The sequence below is a fragment of the Parasteatoda tepidariorum genome, chromosome 10, assembly GCF_982258835.1.
Source record: "Parasteatoda tepidariorum strain Cologne lab strain chromosome 10, Ptep-v5.0, whole genome shotgun sequence".
Taxonomy (NCBI): domain Eukaryota; kingdom Metazoa; phylum Arthropoda; class Arachnida; order Araneae; family Theridiidae; genus Parasteatoda; species Parasteatoda tepidariorum.
Genome location: NC_141764.1, coordinates 95,130,389 through 95,154,869, shown reverse-complemented (window position 1 = coordinate 95,154,869; position 24,481 = coordinate 95,130,389). Strand labels below are relative to the sequence as shown.

The 24,481-nt window shown below is 32.1% G+C and overlaps 1 protein-coding gene across 1 annotated transcript; it reads left to right on the top strand.

The window, feature by feature from the left end:
• The first annotated feature begins 5,356 nt into the window (after positions 1-5,356).
• On the top strand, positions 5,357-22,758 carry LOC107455903 (cysteine-rich venom protein). Its single transcript, XM_087153387.1, has 9 exons — positions 5,357-5,860; positions 8,374-8,598; positions 11,143-11,228; positions 12,859-12,950; positions 14,236-14,274; positions 16,768-16,869; positions 19,113-19,232; positions 20,289-20,432; positions 22,634-22,758. The coding sequence occupies exons 1-9, from the start codon at positions 5,483-5,485 to the stop codon at positions 22,717-22,719; spliced, it is 1,272 nt and encodes a 423-aa protein (XP_087009513.1). The 5' UTR covers positions 5,357-5,482; the 3' UTR covers positions 22,720-22,758.
• The last annotated feature ends 1,723 nt before the right edge of the window (positions 22,759-24,481 follow it).

Genomic DNA, 24,481 nt, shown 5'->3' with positions numbered 1-24,481 from the left:
CAACTGATTCCTTTACTTTTTCGCAATATTCAAGTCTTATCATTTCATTTCTAAGTTTATCGCAATCATATTCTCTCTAAGTCTCTCCCTTAAACTTTTTTGCATTTGATAATCTTGATCTGACTTTAGCAATAGTCAAGAAGTTTCCACATTAGCCCCACGATAAGTTCTCATGTTCATCAAGCCTGAGTAATGTCTTGCGTCAATAAGTACGTGATCAATTTGATTAGCATAAGTGCCACATGGGGCACGCCAGGTAGCTTCAAGAATATTTTTATGTGGAAGGGACGTGCTTCCTATAATCATATTATGCGAAGCGGCAAAATCAATTAATTTGTGTCCATTCTCATTGGTTGTATCATGTTAGCTAAATCCGCCAGTTACAAATTTTAATTCCCTTTCTCTGCCCACTTATCATTTAGATCTCCCAAAATAATTTTTACATCATATTTTGAACAACTGTAGTAAATTTTGTCTAAATTTTCATAGAAATTTTCCTCTTCTTCCTCTGTTTTATCTTCAGTTGGTGCATAAGAACAGATAATACTGAAATAAAAGAACTTCCCCTTAATTCTGAATCTACACAGTCTCGGACAGATTGCCCCAAAATTCAAAATCAGGTGTCGCATTCTTTTGCTTACGATAAAGCCAGGGCTCTCAATATGTTTTTTGGGGTGACAACTGTAAAAAACGGTATGATTCCTTTTATTCAATGTTCCATTGTCAATCAATAGATAGTTTCCCAGAAATTACAGTATAAAAATGCTTATTATTTTTGGTAGCTAACCGTATTCCGTAGTTAAAACTTTTGTTTGTGTGCCTTATAATTCAAAGAATTTTTGCCTGCTATGAATTTAAAAATTTATTAAAAAGCATTTTTGCTACGAAATTGTATTCCAGCAAACATATTTAAGCTATGTGCAAAAATGTTTCTCAAACTTTTAACCGATTGTCATTCAAACACTTTTTACCCATTAAAAAAGCAAGATAATCTAATATTGTTCAAAACATTTCAAGTAAATAAATTAGTAAATTTTTTAAATATACATATTTTAATGGAAGTTTTTCAAAGTTTCAAAACATTTCTTATGTTAGAGAAAATAGAATATCCATTTTAAATTAGTATTAAATGTCAAAAATGGTTAAAATCAAACAACAAGGAGCATATCTAATCATAAAATCAAAGGCTATTTTTAGTTTTTTTAAAAATAATCGTGCATATTCTAGAAGTAGATGATTGAAGTAGATATTATTATCATCTAGTGTAGGTAATCTTTTTATTTGAGCAGATAGCGGAATCCTATAGACAAATACATAGATATAACGCGTATAACAATTTGAATATTGAAAATTAAAGACATAGAAACTTCAGTTGTATTATATCTCCTATATCATGTGACTATTTGATTCACAAGATAAATGTATTCTGAGGCGCTGAAGACAATGAACTTTCAGCTGATATGAAGGACGCAATTTTGTAGCAGATTAATTTTTAGCATTTGAGATAAAGGCTGAATTGATGAATGCTGATTTTAGATGAAAACTGAATGTGACGAATGCTTTGAAAACTGAATGACAAGTCGCGTAACGACATGTGATTGCGTCTAATGGGCTGATAATTCGAAAATATTACAAAGGGTCAGTAAAAGGATTCAAAGAACTTTGATGAGATTTCCAATTTTCTTTCTTTGGTTTACCCGCATGCTTTCTGTAGTGTCATGTGTCAATAAATAAATAAACAAATAAATAATTAAGTAAAAAAACGAAAACCAGAAATTTTGATTAAAAACATGTTTGTCATATAAAGGTCGCATAAATTCCGTATTATTTTAAAAAATTAACAGCTTTGTTGCTAAAAATGTTGACAACGTCAGTCAAATTTAAAACACTTTGTGCATGAATGTTAATAACGGATGCTCATTTGATTGATCTGTAACGCATTTTTTTGGACATTTTAAACCTAATTTGTTACGATTAATTCTTCCAGGAGTTTGAAACCCATTCTTGCTGGTTTAAATTATCTTAATAACTTTAGATTTAAAACATTGATCGATTTTTCATACACAGTGCAACAATTTTTGGGTTGTTCTGCAATATCTTCCATACTTTTGTGCTAATCTGCTTGCATGCAATAGTTCAAAGAACATTTTTTATAGAGAATGCTAATACGGAAACAGTTATTCTTAAAAAAGTTTATCTTTTTATTGGAGGGCAATACACTGCTGGAGGTGCACTGAGTTCGAGCTATACACTGCATTTCAAAGTTGAAGAGCATTTAGGTGAAAAATATCTCTCTTGTCTTAAGTGAAAGATTTATAATAAATGTTTCTGTGTTTTGTGCTGTTATTAGGCGGAAATTAGGAATTTTCGGAAATTAGGGAAATACTTATTTAATGTCACCTTTGAAAAAATTATGGCTTATCACTATCTAAGAAATAAGAGGAGACGATTAATCATTCAGATTTTGCACGAATGCTTTTATGAATCACCCGTTCCAAAGGGGTTAAATGTCATTTTATTAAATGGAGCCATTTATTTAGGAATTAACCCTCAATTTTTTTTTATCATAAGCTGTCAAGGCTTTGTAAAACTATGACTACAGATTTAACTTCCCAAGGCTAATTTTGGAGGTTAATTTTACAAATTTTCACAACCGGCAATTTTATATTTTTTGGTTATGAAAAGTTTTTTTCAAATCTAAAGCAATGTTAATAAATATCAAATATCTTTACAAAAGTTTTTTAACCCCTAAATAATTTCTTTAACAAAATAAAGAGCTTTTGAGCTATTATTTAAATACATTGACAGCAATGAAGTGATCAAAATCTATCTATCTTCTTATTATATAAAACGCTAATACGTACGTATGTATGTATGTATCAATAAAACCGATGATATTTCTTTTCTCGCGCTGGCAACAGTTTTCATTTTTAATTGATTGGATTCGGCGCTCAAGAGCACGTAGTGAGCAACCAGATAACAATAACCAGAGTGAGCATTATCAGATTGTTCAATTCAGATTCATGCACTAAAAACATGACAATATTTAATTTAAACTCAATTAGGAATTAATTAATTAATTGAAGTGAGAATGCTTTAAAAGGCAGCTGTTGAATTGATATTTTTCTTCTGGGAGCTACCTAAACGTCTAAAAAACGTTTAAGTGTTTGTATTGAATTTTTTTATATTTCGCGTTTATTTATGCATTGAATTTTCACGCTTTAAAATGCAGAATATTAGTGAAGCAATATTTGATAATTTATTTTGCTAATATGTTTCTTATTTAGCTAATGTTTTGATTTTTTCACCATGTACAATCTAAATAGCTAATATACTTTTTTTAAAAACCAATAAGAACATTGGTAGAATTCTATGTCTTTGATGATAAAATACTATGTCTTTGATGATAATATATTATGTCTTTGTGCTAGAACATTGTGTTCATTGGCGAGCGAGCGCAGCGGGCCATGGTTCACGGCGTGAACCACATAGGATTGCGTAGCAATTCTCGGGGGTTGGCGAGCGTTAGCGAGCAGGGGGCGGAGCCTCCTAGTATTATATAAAACGCTAATACGTACGTATGTATGTATCAATAAAACCGATGATATTTTTTTTCTCGCGCTGGCAACAGTTTTCATTTTTAATTGATTGGATTCGGCGAGCAAGAGCACGTAGTGAGCATCATATGGCTAATCCATGTTATATAAAACGCTAATACGTTTTAATTGATAGGCTTCGGCGCGCAAGAGCACGTAGTGAGCATCATATGTTTATCTATCTCCGATTGTCACCGAGAAAAAAACGGTTGGTTGGTTATGAGTACTGAAATAGTTCCTTTTCATTGGCAGAAATGAGAAGTGTTATGCTATTGCTATTTTATTTTGAATTGAACGCTTTACTATTCCACGTTTTGTTATATTATTAGTTATGAGTTGAATGCAGTTTTAATATTTCATATTTATTTTAAGTTAAATTTCATGAATCTTAATAACCTACGTACGATTAGGGTGGCGCCATTCAGAGAATTAAAAATACAAAATTATCTTTATTGAAGCCGCGATGCTTTACATCCGGCGTTCAGTGGCAGACTACTATTTCATATTGTTTTACAACACATGACTTTAGCCCTTTTGTGGGAAAGACTTTAAAACAAAACTTACAACAGTTACTTTTCTCAACAACTGAAATTTAGAATAGTGTGATTAAGAAAAATATGCGAACTGTTTTCAATTTGAAATTAATATTGAAATACACAGGCTTAGAATTTTCTACAGTGAAAAGTTTTCGAAACTTCAGTGTTCAAAAAAAGTATACAAAAGCTAGACGTTAAGAACGTATCCAATGAGCGAGCAAAGCGAGCATCGGATTGCGAAGCCATCCAAAATGAACTGCGAAAGCAGTTCCGGGGGATGGCGAGCGACAGCGAGCAGGGGGCGAAGCCTCCTAGTGCTTAGTAAGCTGAGATAAAAGTTATTTTAATAGTCACGCGCATTCATTATCAGGCAAAGATATTTGGAAAAAAATAAAGAGTTTCTATGTTTTTCTCATAAAACAAATCTTTGCTCTTTTTAAACTGAGACTTTAATTATAGTGAGAAACTTTCAGTTTTCATATTTGTATCATGAAAGTGTCTTAACTCTTTGACGCAGATGGAACACCGGTGTCCTTTCATATATCTTTTGCTTGACGCTCTAATTACGAGCAAAAATTACATTTTGGTATTTTTTCAATTGTAAGAAACAGTTTAACAGTTACTAAAAAATCTGTTAGATTATAGGAATTATATTTGTCCTGAAATATAAAATCCCCCAAAAATTCGTTTTAAAAAATGTTTTCTAATTCATACTCAAAAATTTATTCAAAATTGATTGTGTAAATTAAAGAAATTCAGTGTTTAATAACGTTTTCTCATCTATCCAAATAATTGCATGTGTGAGCAAATTTGAAAAAATCATTGTTTGGAATATTTAACCTTCAACGCAGAAAAAGATATCAGTGTTTCATTCTGTATCTCGTAACCATAAATTTTTAAAATGCTAGGCATAATATTTTTCACTTATTTTGACTTAAATTAATGCAAAATACTGAAAAAGTATGAAAAATATGTTTAATAAAAATTCTGAGATAAAGAGTTAAGTCCGTAGCTGTTCCAAATTTTCAAATAATATTAAACTTATAACTTCGGTGAAGTTCTGAGAAAACTAGTAAATTGTTGGTTGCAATATTGAATTAAAAATTATACTTAAAAAAACCGTATTTGATTATCCAATTGAGGCATAGCTAGTAATTTATTATTTTAAAAATTATCCTTTAACTTTATTCAAATTAATTATATTTCTTTTTCTCTGAAGCTATTTCCGGCCTTGAATCATGCCGGACATCCTTACGATAAAGAAGAGCATTTTTTCCAAAAACATTCCAAATGTTATATTTTCTTAAGCAATTTGCTGTTTGTCAACAAATTTAGTTATGCTTGTTTACGATGGAAAAACAATCCAGTTTATTACACATTCATCTCCTGTATGCATATATATGCTTTTCAGTTGTTTTGAAAACTACCTTTTCTGAAAGCTCCGAATTAATTTCTGCTAAAACAGTTGATATAAAGGGTATTTCCATGATAGCGGGACAAGAAAGATCAATTAGTTCGAACATTGATTACGTGTTTGATTTGGAACCTCTTATTTCGGATGCAGTAGTTGAGGATATTGATCCAGAAGTTTCTAGAAAATTAGAAGCGAATCGAAGGAGAGATGCATCAGATTACAGGTGGACACAAGAACACAAAATGAAAATACTAGACCTCCATAATCTCTATCGAGGTAACGTTACGCCACCGGCTGGTAATATGGAATTCATGGTATGTCATTCCGTGGTACATATAGCAATATTTTCATTATTTAAGCTTTATAACAAGTCATAATATTTAAAGTGCTTTTTATTTGCAATATATATATATATATATATATATATATATATATATATATATATATATATATATATATATATATATATATATATATATATATATATATATATGTTACCGGCAAAATATGAAATAAACATCCTGATGAGGTTATTATGTAAATCAGTGTTTCCCAAACTTACGACTTGGGTGTACCCTTTCTAAATTTTTCGTAACGCTGTGTACCACTAATAAAAAAAATTAATGTATTTTTTATTAAAAAAATTGCACAAAAGTTAAAAATCACAACTGGCTGTTGACACCACTAATTATTAACTGTTAACTCTGCAAAAAATAGCCAATAGAAAAATACATAATCATAAATTTTCATAGCTAGCTATGTTTTCAAATAAAATTTTTGGAAATTTTCGTTTTTTGCAAGATATTTCGCATAAGAATGCGTACCCCTGCTAAACTGTCCCCGTACCCCTGGGGGTACGCGTACCACACTTTGGAAAACATTGATGTAAATGATGTGCATGTTACTGTGAATGACCGAAATCGGTGGTTGTTGACTTTCACCGGTGAATGACAGCAATCACCTAGTCGCTTTGGTGAATGTCCGAAATATTTATTACATCCGATGTTATATTAATTTATTCGTGGATATAATTACATTCATTCGATATTTTAATACTTACTGACGATAGATTAGATTAGAAGAAACATCAGTGTTTGAAGTATCGGGCATATATATATACCGGGGAATGGCACTTGCCTTTAAAAAAACATCAGTGTAGGGTATACCGGGCAAATGTATACTGGGGAGTGCCACTTAACTAGACCTAGTATGACTAGACCTTTAGTAAATGTCCGAAATATATTGTTAGTACTGATACCGTATGAATAGTACTGATTAGATACATTTGCATAATTCTGTTAGAAATTTTAGAGCTTATTGAACCATGAAATTGTCCAAATTTTCTTCAACTTTATGCATCTAAGAACGATGCTATCGTATATTTTAAATGTTATTTTGTTTTACTTAAGTTCAACTTAAGCAAAAACGTGATTCTACTTAACACCTTGTTAAGGCTGAAGTAAATTTGCTCTGCATTATGGTTCAAGATACCAATATTATTATTCCAAATCGATCAAACTTTTATGAAAGTATACACTATCAAAAAAATCGGTTCGAGGATGCTATGAAACCAAAAAATCTGTAATTTGACTCAAAATAAAGTACAAACTTATTGCAACCCTAATCAGATTTTAAATTTAAACATATTTCCTTCGAAAATTTCCGAACTTCACGTGATAATATGCTAAAGGCAGATAATACACTTTTATAAAGTGTTAAATTAAACCATGCTTTTCAAGTTGAGCTACAGTATCGTGAAATCAATCTTAAGAGGGTTTAGTTAGCTCGATAGTATGATTAAACATGGTACTGTATCAAGTTGTAGCAATTTGATACAGAGACGTGTTGAACCATGCGTTGATTTTGCGATTCAAAGTGCCCCAAAATTTATATCAGCGTTTGGTTTGACTTGGAACCTTACTATAGTTGCAGAAAGTTTGCATGATGTTTCAGTTCAATGAATTTGAAGAAAACAATCCTTTCAAAATAATCGCACTGTATGGTAATGACATTTCTGGTTAAAAAAAAAACATAATTCTGTTAATAAGAACTAAAATATACGCTATTTAAACCAATCATTTGGTAATTTTTCAATTCCTATAGTAACTGTTTAACAGAAATTCTAGTTTTCAAAATTATAGTCCGTATGACCACACATTTAGTAACAAATACAAAACTTAAAAGTAAGTTTAACCGAATAAAGGTTTTTTATGTCATGTTCTAAGGTGTCATTATAAAATTACCAAATTTTGTCACACATTATAAAACTACATTTTACAAAAATAATTACCATAGCGTTTCATTAAAAATTACCGAGTTTCTTGGTGCTCCCATAGCGCCAGAAACACAGTAAATTTTAGCATATTCTTTCAGTTTTAACCATACTTTTTTCCTCAGTGTGCAATTATCATTTTCAGCATGTTAGTGTATATTGCTATATTAATTGTTATAGGGTTTTCTAACCACTGCCCGTAATGTTTTCGTTCATAATCTTAGACAAAAAATTGTGCACTAGAGATTGAAAATCAAAAATTAAGTGACATAAAAATATAGTAATTAAAAGCTGATTAGTCATTAAACACCGTAATTCAACCAAAGTAAAGAAAAACTAAAATAATCAAAAACTGGTTTGTTTAATTTTTGTTAATGAAGCTTAAATCTTTTGTTTTTTGTGAACAGGCTCTCAGTCTGATCTAAAAAGTTAGAACCTTTTAATCTTGAAACTTTTCACGTCCTCAACGACAGCAAACATCTTTCTTTATAATTCATTTGCAGTCGTGATCAGTGGAAATAATATATGCCAGTATTTCAATATTTTCTTCTTTAGGAATGGGATGAAGAACTTGAACATATGGCCCAGGAATGGGCAAATGCATGCGAATTCCAACATGGAAGACCACCTAATTCTAGAGGAGGATATGGTCAAAACCTTTACTTAGGTACAGATCCAACAGGACTTAAAGGCCTGTGGATGTGGTACCGAGAATATCTGAATTATCACTTTCACAACCATTCATGCCCACTAGGATTAATGTGTGGACATTACTTGACGGTAATCTTCTCTATTTAATATACATTCTCAGTTAAAAATATCTAAAGATATTATGTATTCTTTTTTGAAATACAGTCGCTTCCTAAACATGTTTTTTAAAGTATATATATATATATTACAAATATTACCTTTTTTTTCTCTTGAAAATGAACTATTGCTGCTTTATAGTGTTCTCTGTAGATGGCATGCTTCAGAACCTTTATTTCGGGTGCATGGTAATTTTGAATAAGGCATCGTACCTAATTGCTGTTACTGATCAAGTCCTTCAATGCTAATTATATATTTCAAGAACGCGGACCACTTTCAACGGGATAGGTGTCCTGCCATGTAGCTGACATTATAAAGGATTGGTTTGAGAAGATTCTTTCATCACGTTGGTTGCATTTAAATAACACTTTTGAGCATTTGTGGGAGAAAGTATAAAAAATTATCTGTAAACTAGTTACACAACTATCAAATTTAATTCTGTTTGAAAATGCTCGCAAATGTGCCATAAGCTATATCATTCATAGAGTCCATATTAATAACAAAGATTTCGTCTCTCTGAACAAGAGGAAGAATGAGGGAGAAGTCATAAAAAACTAGGAGCTCGGCGGATAAGATATTTCTTGTAATATTCGCATTTTTCAATGAAATTTTTTTTTAAATTTTACTCTCTAAATTGTGCTACATTTAATCGCTGTGTAATAGTAGTTATGTCGTCTGCGCGCTGTGTAGTCCAGTTAAGTGTTTAATCTCGAAACAATTACCTCTTAAAAACAAGCATATTAGTTTATTTATTTAAACCATAATAAGCCTTATACATTGTGATTTTCATAAAAAAAAATAATAAAATTTAACATGAAATAGTGGATAAGAATAGAGTGTAGTAGATGAAATTATATTTTACCCTTCAAACGAAGGCGTATTATGTGGCACCGATACACCTACATATGTTTAAAACTATTTCACTATTTAAGATTTAAAACTTTGTCTTTACTCAAACATAAAATAACTCTGAATTCCAAAATTTGACCGATAAATTCAGAGAAATGATGAAAGGAATCACGAAGTTAAGAACTTACCATAGAATATATATTATATATACATATATACATATATACATATTATATATACATAGAATATATATACACGGTTTGCGACTCCATATGGAGTCGCAAACCGTGCAATCCGTGAAATCGTGTAAAAAACGTGTGCAGATTATGAATCTAGAGAAGACGATAGATGGTGGTCAGTTGAGATTTCCCTAACTAAATACACAACGCGAATGGGGCGGGGCCCCTTAACTGTTTTGTTTTGAATGTTAGTTTACCTTATAGTTACTTTACCTGTTAGTTACAGACATCATAAAAAAGCGTGGTGTATTCACGAGGAAAGAAAAACCTCTTCCCATTCTTCAGAACCTGTGTTTGTTTATATTCAGAGCAACAAAGAGGCTTTTATGAGGAAAATATTTATGTTTTAAATTTAAGCTCAGTTAGTAATTATCTTAATTACAGCACAAAACTAATATTTGACGAGTTGTCCATAAAGCGTGGAAATTCGTCACTTCAGCAGATATCAAAAGCACTTCTAACAGCTTGCTAACAGAGACTTGCGTGCTGAGTGCGTCCAGAAACATTTTTATGTTTTTGTAGACTGTGCAATGACCTGTGCTTGTGGCACAAACCGGCGTTAGAATGCAAGACTATGTGGGATTAATACTGCGCAATGACGTCGGCAAGTGGCCCATTGAGCAACTTTTGTAATAACAAGTAAAATAAATCTTTTTGTGATTAGCAAGCATTAAGAATAGTTTTTTAGTTGTTTTACAGCTTGATGCAAAAACCAACATTAGTTTTCCACTATTATCACTCTCTTAATATGACTGCTTAAACTTCGAAAATTGGATTGATTTGGGAATGCGGATATCAGTATTTGCAGCTCGAAAAGAAGTGATATGATTATGCCTGTGATTTAAATCAGATTTAATTTGATATCTGTAGGCGACGTCACGCGTGTGTGGCGAACCTGATTGGCTTCTGAATAGACAAATGCCAAGATTTACCTACGATGACGTCAGTTAGAGTGATCCAATTGCTTGAAAGTTTTTTAAGTATCATTTATATTAAGACGAATCAAGCACAAAAGCAGAAAAAAAGTTATTCGATAAATTTTTCTACAAGAAAAAAAATCTTAAAAAAAACTACATTTAAAAGATATTAAATAGAACTTTAGATCTTCAAAACGCTAAGTTTCTGAATTGCCAAGCCAAATATGGAAACCAATTTACATCATTATCAATGTACTGTATTTTACGCTATTGGAGTTATCGGTAAAGTGTGATTATTTTTATCTGACGTTAAAAATGTCTTTATGGTGTTGGATTGTAAAATTTTTATATACATACTTTTAGGCTAATCATGCCAAGACAAGTTTTAATGTTCCTCCGAAATTGCCTTCATTTTCATGGTATGCATGCATCGCAATTATAAGGAGACGCAACTTATAAATTTATGCTGATTATTTTTTTACAAAAAAAATATACTCAATTGTTTTTTGCAGATGGCTTGGGCCGCTAACACTAAACTTGGATGTGCTGTGAATCTATGCGGTTATCAATATTTGCTGGTCTGCCATTATAGCCCGGGGTAAGTATAGTATATCTAATAAAGTGATAATAAAGTTAATTGAATATGATGCTTTAGAGTCTGCGGAAATATGTCGTCATCGATATCCTTTTACGTACGCAAACCTTTTTTTAGTTGACACATAATAGTATTAGTACATATATCAAGGAAATAAAGTACATTTCGTTACATTAGCAACACCCTTAAAATAGGCTTCCTTTTGGTCAAAAAATAAATCAAGAAATTTTCATGATTGGGGTCTCAAACTTAAGCCATGAAAAATTTTAAAAAATTATCGAAACCTGGCAATCATTGATAGAGAAAGTGAGATTAAAAAGATCAAAATCTGATTACCGGAGGTTACTAAGAGGATATGAGCTTCAAAATAAGTTTTATGTTTCAATCAGCCTTTCTCAATAGTGATGCATCGGAATTTAATTACATTTGTTTTTTCGAGCTCAAATATTAATTTATGACCTCTACTGTGCATATTTTTACATTTCATTTTTGACAATTTTAAAAATATTCACTACGGTGGTGAATATAGAAGAATATAAACTTTGAAACAACATACTTTTAATATTTCGTGATCTGCAGTTTCTTCTACCAAAGCTGCAAAATTTAAGATAGGTGAATGAAGGGGGGGGGGAATGAAACTATAAAATAAAAGTTTTTGCACATGGAAAACGATATCAAGTTGAAATAAGTTACTTAAAAGTGATTATAAGTGATTAAAAGTTACTAACTTATTTTTTTGAACAGGATTAATTGTTTAATTGTTCCTCGTGTTTAAATAAGTCAGCTTTTTATTCAAAACCATTGTTTACAATGCAACTAAAAGAAGGGAAATACTTACTACATTTCAAAAAAATGTATTTGTAGCTGTAGTTAACTACATTTGTAATAAATCGTTTGTAGTTAAAATTCAAAAATCGAGTAGGTTTTCCGACCACAGCGTTTGACATTATACGGGCAATAAAATGTCCAAGCAAATGACTAGGGTATTTTTAAATTTTTTTTTTTATTTCCAATGGCAGACATGAAAGACAAATTTGTAGCTGAGAACAATACAAAGAAAGAACAAAAAACGGAAACAAGAGCTACAAAAAGAAAGGGTCTATAGGTCTTTAATATTGTATCTCGCTCGCCAATAACGTTCCCACAGGGGCACAGGAGGAAGTGCAGGGCAACGTCTCAGATGGTTAGCGTCCATTTCTTCTTGCAGGTTACATAATGGACAAAAGGGGCTTGAAAAGATTTTGATTCTGTTGAGGTGTTTTGATAAACAGTCATGGCCAGTGCCAAGGCGAAAAAGGGCCACAGATTTTTCTCTTGTCCATGACGGAGTATCTTTAATTCCTTCCAGCCAGTCCTTATCTTTATTTGCTTCTTGGAGTTTTGCCTCAAATGTTGTTCGAGGAGAGATTTTTATTAGCCTTTTTGCGGTTTAGAAAGGAGCTGGTTTAAGAGATATTTGTAGAATCTTGGAGGCTAATGACTAGGGTATGGACATTAAGTTTAATTGTTTAATGTGACTTTTAAAATAAATGTTGTATTTTTAAGAGTGTGTGTCCTTTCAATTGATTACAAAATGAATTTCAAAAATTGTGTGACTTTCAAATTGCATTTTAATTTTTCTTTCCCTTTCCAGAGCATCTAAAGGGACTTACATTTATGATGTCTCAAAACCATGTTCGCAGTGCATAGAGAAACCCGGAACTTTGTGCTACAAGAATCTTTGCAGTAAAACGAGAAACTTAGTTTTCTTTCAATTACTCTCAATAATTTTATACAATTATGAAGTTGCTTTTTTTTCCTTTTAATTATATTATAAACTTCAGAACAAGTAATACCTTTTGCGATTTGTTCACGGAAAAATAAATTTGGGTAAAAAAACCTTCCCCTAAGGTTATAAACATTTCTTGTAAAGAAAAAAAAAGCAACAACATAATTCTGGCTAATAAAACCATATACAGTATTTAAAACATTCATCTGATAATTTTTCCGGTCGCATGGTAGCGGTTTAGCGGAAATTCTGGTTTTCATAATTATAGTCGTTATTACCACACATTTAGTAACAAATACAAAACTGAAAAGCAAATTTAACCACATAAATGGTTTTTATGCCATGCTCTAAGATATCATGATCAAATTACCAAACCTTGTCACATTTAAAACATTTCATCGCATTTTATAACACAATTTTTTAAGGTTAATTTCGCCAAAATCATTGCCAAAGTGTTTCGATTAAAACTACCGAGCTTTTTGGTGTTCCCATAGAGCCTGAAACGTGGTAAATTTTACCATATTCTGGTAGTTTAGACCATACTTTTTTTTCAGTTTTGATAGCTTTTTAGTGCACCGCTAATGGATAAATAACGAGCCCGTTTTCTGCAAAAGATTTATTTAAAATGGTAGTAATTTTTATACTTTATGAAAGGATTCATAATTCTTTACAAAACAATAATTCTAAATCTGGAAAGTCATGCTTGACCGAACGGTGATTGGAACCGCTTGATTTATCTCTATCTTCGCCATTGTTTGCTTATTTATTTTATCAATATCATTCACCATCAAATAATTTTATTTGAAGTTTCGGTAAAATGGTATTTTAACTTTTTGGTAAAACTGGAATGAGTATTTTTATTGTTTCATTGCATTAAAACACGATCAAATATATTTCGCGTGACCTAAATATAAAAAAACCGAAGTAAATAAAAGAACTTGTAAGACAAATTTATTTTTGGGTTTTGTTCTAAAACAAAGGTGAGGAATCAAAGTTTTTACTCAGTTTTACATGAATTAAATGCCAATAAATGAATATAGTTTGAATCATATCATCAAAGAACATACATTTCATTCTAGTGTAACCAAGCGCATAATAGTGACTCTAAAGTATAAACACGTGAAAAATTGCGCCAGTTCAAAGTCACCATAGCTGAAAATAAAATCCTCTTATTAGGTTTCATATTAAAACATAATTGAGAATTAGTATTTATGATAATAATTTTTCTTTTTCTCTTTACAGTGACAAAAGAACAATGCCAGCGCAATCCAAAAAAGTGTAGTAAGCATTTATAAATATCCTATACTTATCCAGAAATTGATATCAAAATAAAAAGATGATATTTTAGGGATATATGTATGAAGGGATAATTATAAAATCTTATAAATTTACAAATTGTTCTGCTTTGTTTGAAAAATTTATTTCAATCGCAATAAAATAATAAGCTGCATTTAATAAACGTCAAAAAGTGTTTTCTATACATTAGTTGAACCTTTTAAACATTGAATATAAACCCCAAACCACAGCATAATTTAAGTAGGCATAATTTACGAAAGTAAGAGTATGTTGCACATTTTACAAATTTTAATATTTCTTAAGCACAATTTCTCAATTTTTTTCCTGCGGCTTATTATATTTCGAAATAAGCACTTCTATACCGGTTGAAGTCATTACTAAATACATTAATTAGTTCCCACCGCATATAATTGAAAGACATTAGAAATCGGCATATTTATTTAAATTCAGCAGATATGATAAAATATGCAGTTGTCATTTACAAAGTTCAGGCATAAATCTCCAAAATAGGAGAAATATTTTGCATGATGCGAGGTAAACAAAATTATTCGTAAGTAATGCAATAGAAATAAAGTTGCTGTATCATTCTATCATTTCTGATTGGTAGTTAAAAATTCCTAACTTCAGTTGGTGGGCAGCTTGAATAATTGTAAACCTGCGGGCACTTTAACAATTTTTATTTATATATTGCACCGTAGAATTTTTCGCAAACAGGTTTTATTTAAATTATAAAGCGTTAATCTTCTCAAATAAGTTCATTGGTTTGCTATTTTATGGTTAAAAATGTATTTAAGATACTCCTGTTTGCGATTGAGATTAATTAAATGTAATGATTGTTGCCGCAAGAACTAGAATCGGTTAAATTCTGTGTCAAACATAAACGATATTATGTATAAAGCTAATTAATCAAAGTGGTAAACTAAGTCTAATGCAAAAATACGACGAGAAAGATTTACAGACTCTCTAGGCTTCTATCTTTCTCTCTTGCCTGAAAAAGAAAGATATGAGGAATCCGGCGTAATCTACAAAACGTGAGATGGTAATTGGGAATTGAAAAAATTTATACAATGTGTCCCAAAACTCGTCGGGGTGTTAGGGGGTGATAGAAGACAACTAGACAAGCACATGGTCGCAATGCAAGTCGAAAAGCTAAAGTCGCAAGAGCTAAAGCACGAAATGATAGGAAACAAGAGAGACATTGATGGAATGAAGCATTGATGGATTCTCAGCTTTCTTTTAACTGCAATTAAACCAAATGTTAATTGAAAATAATATTAATTTATCTAGTTGAGAAAATAGTGTTATATGTATACAATGCCATAGTTTATTTAATATACAGTTTTAAAATTACTTTTCAGTAAAAATCAAACAGTTTAATATTGTCCCAGGATTTTTTACACTCTGAACTTTTTCAGCGAATAAAAAGTTCTCGCAAAAGTAAACTTAACATTAAGGTGTCCAAACTTTGGACAGTTCCCCTGATCAAACTATTGAAATCCTGATTGCGGCTACCCCCTATATTTTGAGGGTCAGAAAACTGAATCCATCTGGAGAAAAAAGTATGTTTATTCAGAGAAAGTACGTTTTTGTGTCTGATTTTATATCTTAAAATAACGTCTGCACTAATTACTTAGTATATTTGAGGTCACCCCCTCGAATCATTAAGCATAAGTCCTAGAACGTGAAGATCTAATCATTCGATCAAACGTTATTCAGGTAGTCCGTTGATTTTTTAGCTCACTGTACAAGAAATTATCTTATTGTAGCTGAAATTTTTATAAGTAGTAACTTAAATTCTTAATATTTTAAGAAATTTTTTTTTCTAAATGCCTCTTCAGTTTGAAAATGCTCCTCTTATGTTGGGTAAATGTTAGTTGAAAATGATTTAGGAATCATTAAAATACCTCAAAAAGTATACTTAAACTCTCAGCAGTACCTTGAAATGTACATCCTATATCTATAGTTACTTACAACCGACCAGGTGGCCGAGCGGTTAGCGTGCCTGACTGCGAAGCCAATGGCTGCTGGTTCGAATCCCGCTCTGGGCAAGGATGTTGCTCTCTATGCGTTGTCCTCTGTTGTGTGTGATGTGTGAATGTGGCCCACCTTATAAACGGGTATTTGTGGCAGTGTGACGTGGGTAATGTTGCGCGCCTCCGTGACTTAGGTTCACAAGTGCCCACTGGGTAACGTTAAATGAGCAACATTTCTGGCATCTTAGGTGAAGAACGAAAGTTCAGTACCTGCCGTTAGAGGAAAAAAAAATAGTTACATCCCTAATACCTTAAATCTAGTTTTTATGTATCCGGAAAAGTTACTGCCGTAGAGTTACTACTATTTATTTGCTAGTTTCCAATATATATTTATTTAACTGTCTTCAAAAATTTTTAAATCTTTATTTTTGTTAATAAAAAGGTATTGCTTCTTTTTATACTCTAAAACTGTGTTTCTTCAAGCGCGATCCTCTTTTTTCAATAGAATCGGCTGTATGCAACTTGAAATGCCACAACTGCGGACGTTTAGATAAAGCTGAATGTTTGTGCTCTTGTGCTGATGGATGGGACACCTATGACTGCTCACGTGAGTACACTTGTTTTAAAAAAAATGCTTACCTTTTGATCTATTTAAATAAAAGTGAAAAATAGTAATTAAAAAAAAATGAAAATCTTCTAATTAATAGTTCCAGTTTGAAAGAAATTTGAGTGGAAAAATTTAAAATATTTATGAATTTCCATATTTCCTAAAATTTCCGTTTAATCCCCAAAATTTATACACTGCTCAAAAAAATTAGGGGAGCAAGCAAAGAAAGTAAGAAAGTCGTGCGAAACATCCACAGAGCTGCATGAAATGGATAGTGCATACGTATCAATGCACGATATAGAAAAAAAGACGTAAAAACATATGGAAAAAAAACAAAAAGCTGATTTAAGGCAACAATTGGTTTACATGTAAACGATAAAAAAGTAATGTTTGGAAGTGATGCAGTACTGTTAATAAGGCATGTGGTCTCATCGAACAGCTAAGACTGTTGCACACCTGTTTCCCATGGATGCGATGATGGTATCGATGAGAGTTCGGGGAATACAGTTCCACTCCTAAAGAAGGGCAATCTCCAAGTCACGGAGAGTTAATGGAGGGCTTGGTCTCACAGCAATGCGTCGCCCGAGCACGTCCCAAACATGCTCGATTGGATTCAGGTCAGGAGAGGATGTAGGGTATTCCATACGTTATATTGTTTCAGCTTCCAGCATGCTCTTCACAAGACGAGCTGTATGTGGTCTCGCATTATCATCTTGTAAAACAAAGGAATCACCAATGGCTGCTGCGTAGGGTATGACATGAGGTCTCAATATCTCGTCTGCATATCTGCAGGCCGTCTAAGTACCGTTCCGAATGATATGCAGGTCCGTACGTCCACCTATGCTTATTCCACCCCACACCATCCAACTAGCTCGTCTGTAGTGTGACCTTTCACGAATGAAAGTGGAGTTATTTCGAGTTCCCCTTTCCTTCCACCCCAAAACACGTCGGGTGTCACTCTCCAGACTGAATCGAGACTCGTCTGTAAACAATACATGGCCCCAATCGCTTTGCTCCTAATCTTGATGTTCAGCAGCCCATCTTCTGCTAGCAGCACGGTGGCTCGAGGTCAATGGAATGCAGACCATGGGCTTACGAGCATAGAGACCTCCCTGATGGAGCCTATTCCGTTTTGTTTAAGTGGAAACTCTTCGTCCTGTTGCCACGAGAAACTGTCTTTGCAGCTGAGTAGCATTGTCTGTTCTGTTACGACGAGCTGTTAACTGTATATATCGGTCATTAGCTGCAGTTGTTGCACGTGGCCGACCTTGCCCTGGCCGACAACTCACATTTCCAGTCTCCTGGAATCGATTCCATAGCCTTGCAACGACACTTCTGCTGATTCCAACAGCATCCGCCACGCTGCGTTGTGTTTGCCCGGATTCCAGTCTGCCGATGATGCGCCATGCAATGGATTCAGGTAAATCACGTTGTTGAGACATTTTCAAGTCACCCTTTCTCAAAAACAATAACTGAGAAATTAACTTTCTGAATTACGGCAGTGAAACAGACGTCTCTGCTACATCCCAATTTCTGCTCTTATCTTCTTTTCTGGTTTGTGACGTCATGAACTTTTATTTGCATATGAAGTTTTCTTCTTCTTTTTCCTGCTCGGTCTTACATTATAAATGATTACTTTTTTGTTACTTATCGGTGTAAATATTTGCGTAATTTCACTAAAACCATGTGCTCCCCTAATTTTTTTGAGCAGTGTAGTTCCATGTCCCTTTCAAATTCGCCAAGTTTTTCTAGTCATTATGTGAGAAGAAAAAATAATCAATGGCTCTTGTAATGAATGTAATAAATGACGATAAAAGTTCAGAAAATTTTCCATGTACCGTAAAAGATTACGAATGATGCCGGTACTTTTTACCGTAAAATCCGTTTTTACCGCAAAATTTTACGGAACAAAAGAAAATCTGATATACTGTAATTTTTAAACTGATATTTATCGTAAAGTCACTGAATTACTGTAGTTAAATAAGTATTACTATAAAATATACGGTACAAAATTTTACTGTAAAAGTGGATTTTACAGCAAGACAAATTTTACGGATGATGCAGAATGTTTTACAGTGTGCTTAAAATTATGTAATATTGTCTTTATTATTGTGTAATATTTCATGCTTCGAATTCGAAATCAATGTCTATATTTATGGTACAATAAATCATGTTTCAAATTTTACAGCCTTATCTCTATTTCTTATAGTATAATAATTCATGTTCAATGGGAATTTTTTTAGGTCCATGCGAAAATGCTCACGAGCGCTGTGGTATTTATCCAGGCTATCCCAGCAAATCAGTTTGCCCTGTTTATAGTAAGGTTGAAAATGAATTTTGCAGATTAATGTGTGGTAAATGTGGTAAGTTTTCTTCTATTTTTCATTGTTAAAATTTAATACTCAGGATACATCGATACCATAATCAAAATGACTTGATAATTAATTTTTTGCCCTGATAATTTCAGAAATAAACTTTTCGGCTAACAGGCACTAATAACCTTTTTACTGCCAATAGCAGGGTTCCCAAATTTCTCTGTCGATGCACTCTTAAACGATACATTATCACCAATCATCTAATTTTTATCTGTGGAATATTATTATATATGTTACGCTGAAACTCAGAAATAAGGAGAATGTTATCATTCTTTGCTAAGTATTAATATTCAGCATAGTTGCTTTGGTGAACTTTCGAAACACTTGTTATGCCTGATTTAATATTAATTTATATGATACTTTAAAATATTTATTTGATATTAGTAGCATCCGATTAGGGAAATATCAGTGGAAGGAGTACCGGACAGTTGCCCTTAGCCATCAAAAACGTTTGTGTAGGAAATACCGAGAAATGGTTCTTAATTTTGAAAAACTTTGGTGTAGATAACACTGGATAAGTGTGTATAAGAAAAGGGCGCAAACGCGTCTTTTGTGTATTTGTATCAGTGAATATGGTATTTAGTAATAACCGATGGCAATTGATAATAATCATGTATTTTGGTTAATGTAATAAAAAAATGGAAATTAACTACATTGCCCGGTATTACCTACACTGATGTTTTTTTAAGGTTAATAGCCATCACCTAGTAAGCCTTAAGTAATGATATCTAGCAAATATTCACCAAACGACTGTGTGAATGTCATTATTCACCAAAGATTACCGACTTTCATTAATTTTAGTCTTTCACAGCAACATGTCTAATTCAAGAGCAAGTATGGTATGCACCTGCATTGTTTTCCTGATGGAATTTCTAGATTTCTACCTCTATATTACCTTATGATTCTTGCATGTTCTAAATTCCTTTTCCTATGAAATCCAAAAATTGATGTCGAAAGAAATAATTTTTTATTGTGAAAATATCATTTTATTTAAAAATGAATTCAGTAACTCAAATGTGAAAATATCCTTTTCGGTGTATTTAGTGCCTTATTTTGAAAATGAAACTATTACTCATGAGGTTGTAAACCACGTTTGCTGCGACGGAAAGTTGTGTTCAAGAGGGAATATCCTGGATTTGAATAGAAAACCCTGTACTTGTAACCTACAGTGCCCAGGACCTCGGTGTGGTAAGACATTTTTCAAATTTTTTTCTTTTTGGGCCGAAACTTGACTACATAAGCAATTAGGGTATTTGGCATCCTAATTAGATTCGGGTCTATCCTAATTAGATGCCTTTTTAGTAGGGAAATTCAAATAAGTTTGGGTATTTTGATGCTAGAATATTTATAAGTGTTATTCACTTTTTAATTATCTTCTTTTGTACGTTCTAAGATTATATACTATGGTCGGTAACGTAACACTCTGTTATTAGAAAGGCACTATAGTAGTTTGATTCTTATACTTTTTCGGGGAAACAGAATAAAGGCTTTAAGCATCAGAGCAATGTGAATTTTTTATATATATAAAAAGAGCAAAGGGTTACTATTGAATATCATTATTACTTTTTCTTTTTTTTTAATTTTCCTTTTCCTTTATTTTGTTTATTTATTTTTAAGTACAGAGGTACGTGGAAACACCATTTGTGTTTTCAAATTCGAAATTTTATTCTAACTTTTTAGATCATGCATCAAATTTGGTTGCCTTTATTCAAAAACGTAAAAAAAATTTAAAACAAGCTCATTTATAAATTAAACAGAGATTTATTTTATTAAAAAAAAGGAAATGAAAGAAACAAAAAACTGAAAGACATCACACATCAGTCTAAGGATTATTGTAAAACTTAAATAAAATTGTGTTGATTTTTAAAGTATCAATTTTAGAAACATAAAATCACAATTAATTATAAAATGTTAAATAATAAAATATTAGTTCATCACTTTTCTTCAATGACCGTTTAATTTTCTACAAAAAAAAATGTTTCTGGCAGCTGTTAAACTTAAGTCACTTTACTAGCATAATTAATGTAGTTACTATTTCTAATGACACTTGGTCGAGTCACGCTCGCCAGCCATAGGTCTTTTTGTGAATAAAGTAAAAATAGTGCACAAAATAGTAATAATAATAAAGTAAAAATAGTCTCTTTAGTGCACAAAAATAAGTGCACTAAAGAGAGCACAGCAAGGGTGAAATTGCGTCTTTCTTAAGAAACCCGTGGTGTAGATGGCAGTACTACTAATTTGTGTGGCCACTCAATTTAGACATTTATCTGAAGGGGAAGGAATTTTTCTGCAAATCACTGTACCCATGGTAATGGTCAGAGACAAGTCACAAGACATTCTATTTCACAGATTTCACGAGCATGTACTCGGTGGGTCTTACCGGAATCATGGATCGAACCCCCAAACCTCAGGCCCGGAATCAGATTTTCTTATCATTGGGCTACCATGGCCCACAAATGTTAATAAGATAATAAATGCATAATGCAAATGCATATAATGCCGTAAGACGCATAATTTCGTACTGGGAATCGAATGTTTGAAATGAGATTTTTTGAAATTTAAAACTTATTCAAAAAACTTACATATTTTAATGTTATTCTCAATCTTAAAAATAAAAATTACGCTGGAAAAATTTGTTATATGTCCAGCGACTGAGGAGCATAAACCAACTCCAAACAATAATTGTTTAGAATTACACTGAGAGAAACTTCGGTACCTAGCGTTGAATTCCCAGCACATCATCCTGAGTTAATCAATAGAAAAGGCATCTTCTTTAGAATGTCCATCAAAAGACACTTCAAAAAATTCCGAAGTCAAGAGAAAAAAAAAAAAACTCCTGCTGACGTAAATAATAGACAATACGTGATAGATGAAGTCTCTTACTTGTTTCGTTTTAAGATAAATGTTTGCTTTAATCTTTGTAATACGAAAAGACGGTCAATTATTTCTATTAAGTATCTAATTCAGTTAGTGTTTAATACAGTGTGAATGATAGAATATCACTCCCGATCGTGATATAGAGAACTGCTTCCTTTGAACTTGAATAAGAGTGAATAAAATCATTGAATTAGAATAAATTAAACCATAGATCTTCAAAGAAAACCACATATTTTTTATACTTTGAAGGAAATTGATATTGTGTGAAACGTTGAGAGATGACTATAGAAAATAATACATACATGATGAACAGATATTATTTTTTTGTGACGGTGTATTTTCTTTAGTTCTAATAGAATACGAACTATGCAAGGACCTACTTATTATATAATACTTGTATTGATTACAGAAACAGAAATCAAATGTACTCGTTGTTCTTTTAGTTTGAAATAAATGAATTAGCTCATTTATATGAAATTTTTGAAGCATATTACTTACTATCTATTTTACAGATTCCATGGATGGAAGTGGTATGAAGTCAAGGATCAACACTATTCTATTGTTGTGTTTTGCTTTGCTGGCTTTAATATTAATTTGATGCAATTGTAAGAACCCAAATAAAATATATCAAATGTTACGTTTTTCTTTATGTTATTGCTTTAAGGTCTATGTATTTTTGTACTCCCCAACCTACAACATTTTGTTATATACCATAGCGGAAAGCTGAGCAAAACGGTGTACTTAGTTTAAAATTGTATGTTTTTATAATAATAAATAGTTAATTAAAGGAAATGCGATTGCTTCGATGAACACATTATATTCTTATATTTTTAAAAGAACAATGATACATTAAAAAAAAAAAAGAATAATATTATTTTATTCAATAAAAGAAAAAGTACAGCAAATACCTCGTCCTGACTCAAGTATAAGGGAGAAGTGAGTGGTAAGTAAAACTAATTAGTTAAAACTAATTAGTCTAATTAAATTAATTTAAAAAACCAACAAACAAATAAAACTATTGGATATGTAGAAAAATGTTTGCTTTTTATGTACGTAGATTTTAAAAATATTGGTTTAAGGTTTTATTTTATCCCTTAAGATCAATCAAACACTACATTTATTGTGAAATATGTTTAAACAAAGTAGAAAATTTTTTTCCTTAAAAAATTACTCTAAGTTTTAAAAAGATATTACTGCTGCTTCATAACAAATATAAATATAGACTGAATTAGGTACTTCTCTATTCCTCTTTAAAAACATGATCCAGGTTAAAAGGGTCAATTTTTACTCATATTTTCATTCGAAAAATATGCGTAAACAAACGTTTAACAACCATAAACCAAAGGCAATTAAATGTACCTTAAGCATGTACTAACACAGTTAATGTTAGCAAATATGTGCACTTTACTTTGGCAACAAAATCACCAGAAGTTACAATACAAGAGTATTATAGAAAGGGAAAAAATTGTGATATATTCCCATGCATCTATTAGAAGAGAAGAGAGATTGGGGGGGGGGGGGGTTCTAGACTTGAAAGCGTCTACACATAGATTCGAGTGTTGCGATTGGTATTATTCCTCTTACAGATCAATAGAAATGACTTTTGACAGTTGCAGTAAGCCCGACTTAATCTCTCTCGCTCAAGAAAAAAAAATTGTAGAGTTCCTTCTCAATCCATGCGATTTGCGCTTGCGCAAGAAGTTTCTCCTACGGTGCATTCTCATTGCATGCAATTGGTATATGCCTTTGTACATAAATGAGATTCGCGCAGCCTCAGCAGTTAATCTTACGTGTAATTTCTAAACATTCATACACACACATCTAAGGCAATCGCGTGTAGTGTTATGCTCATTTATAGTATCCAAACATACCCACAACAATGTTGGTCAATCGGATGCAGTAAATATCGCTATATGTCCCACAGGAAATTGCAAAACGTATTACGTAATCGAATTAATTGAACCTCTTTCTTTGATTCGAAGATTGTGTGAAATGTTTCAACAGAAAACGTACGTAACAATCAGGGAGCTTTCTCATTGCCTGATATTCACGCACTTCCAAGCAACATTGCAACATGCTATCACAACTTTGATGCTCTGCGGAGGGGTATGACCTGCTTGCGAAGTTAAGCAATTTACGGTAGAACGGTTTAGAAAGGACCGATTGTACGTATCCTCGGTTTCTACACTGGCTGATTAATGTGGTGTGCTTGACATCAGTATTCTTGAGGGAACCGTGTCTTTACTATCAGTTCACTGCAGGACTCATGCGTAATGATTTTCTGGTCATCTTGCTCTGATTTGAGTGAGACTTTTCACATGTGAAAAAAAAAACACACACACACGCGCAATTAGAAATGT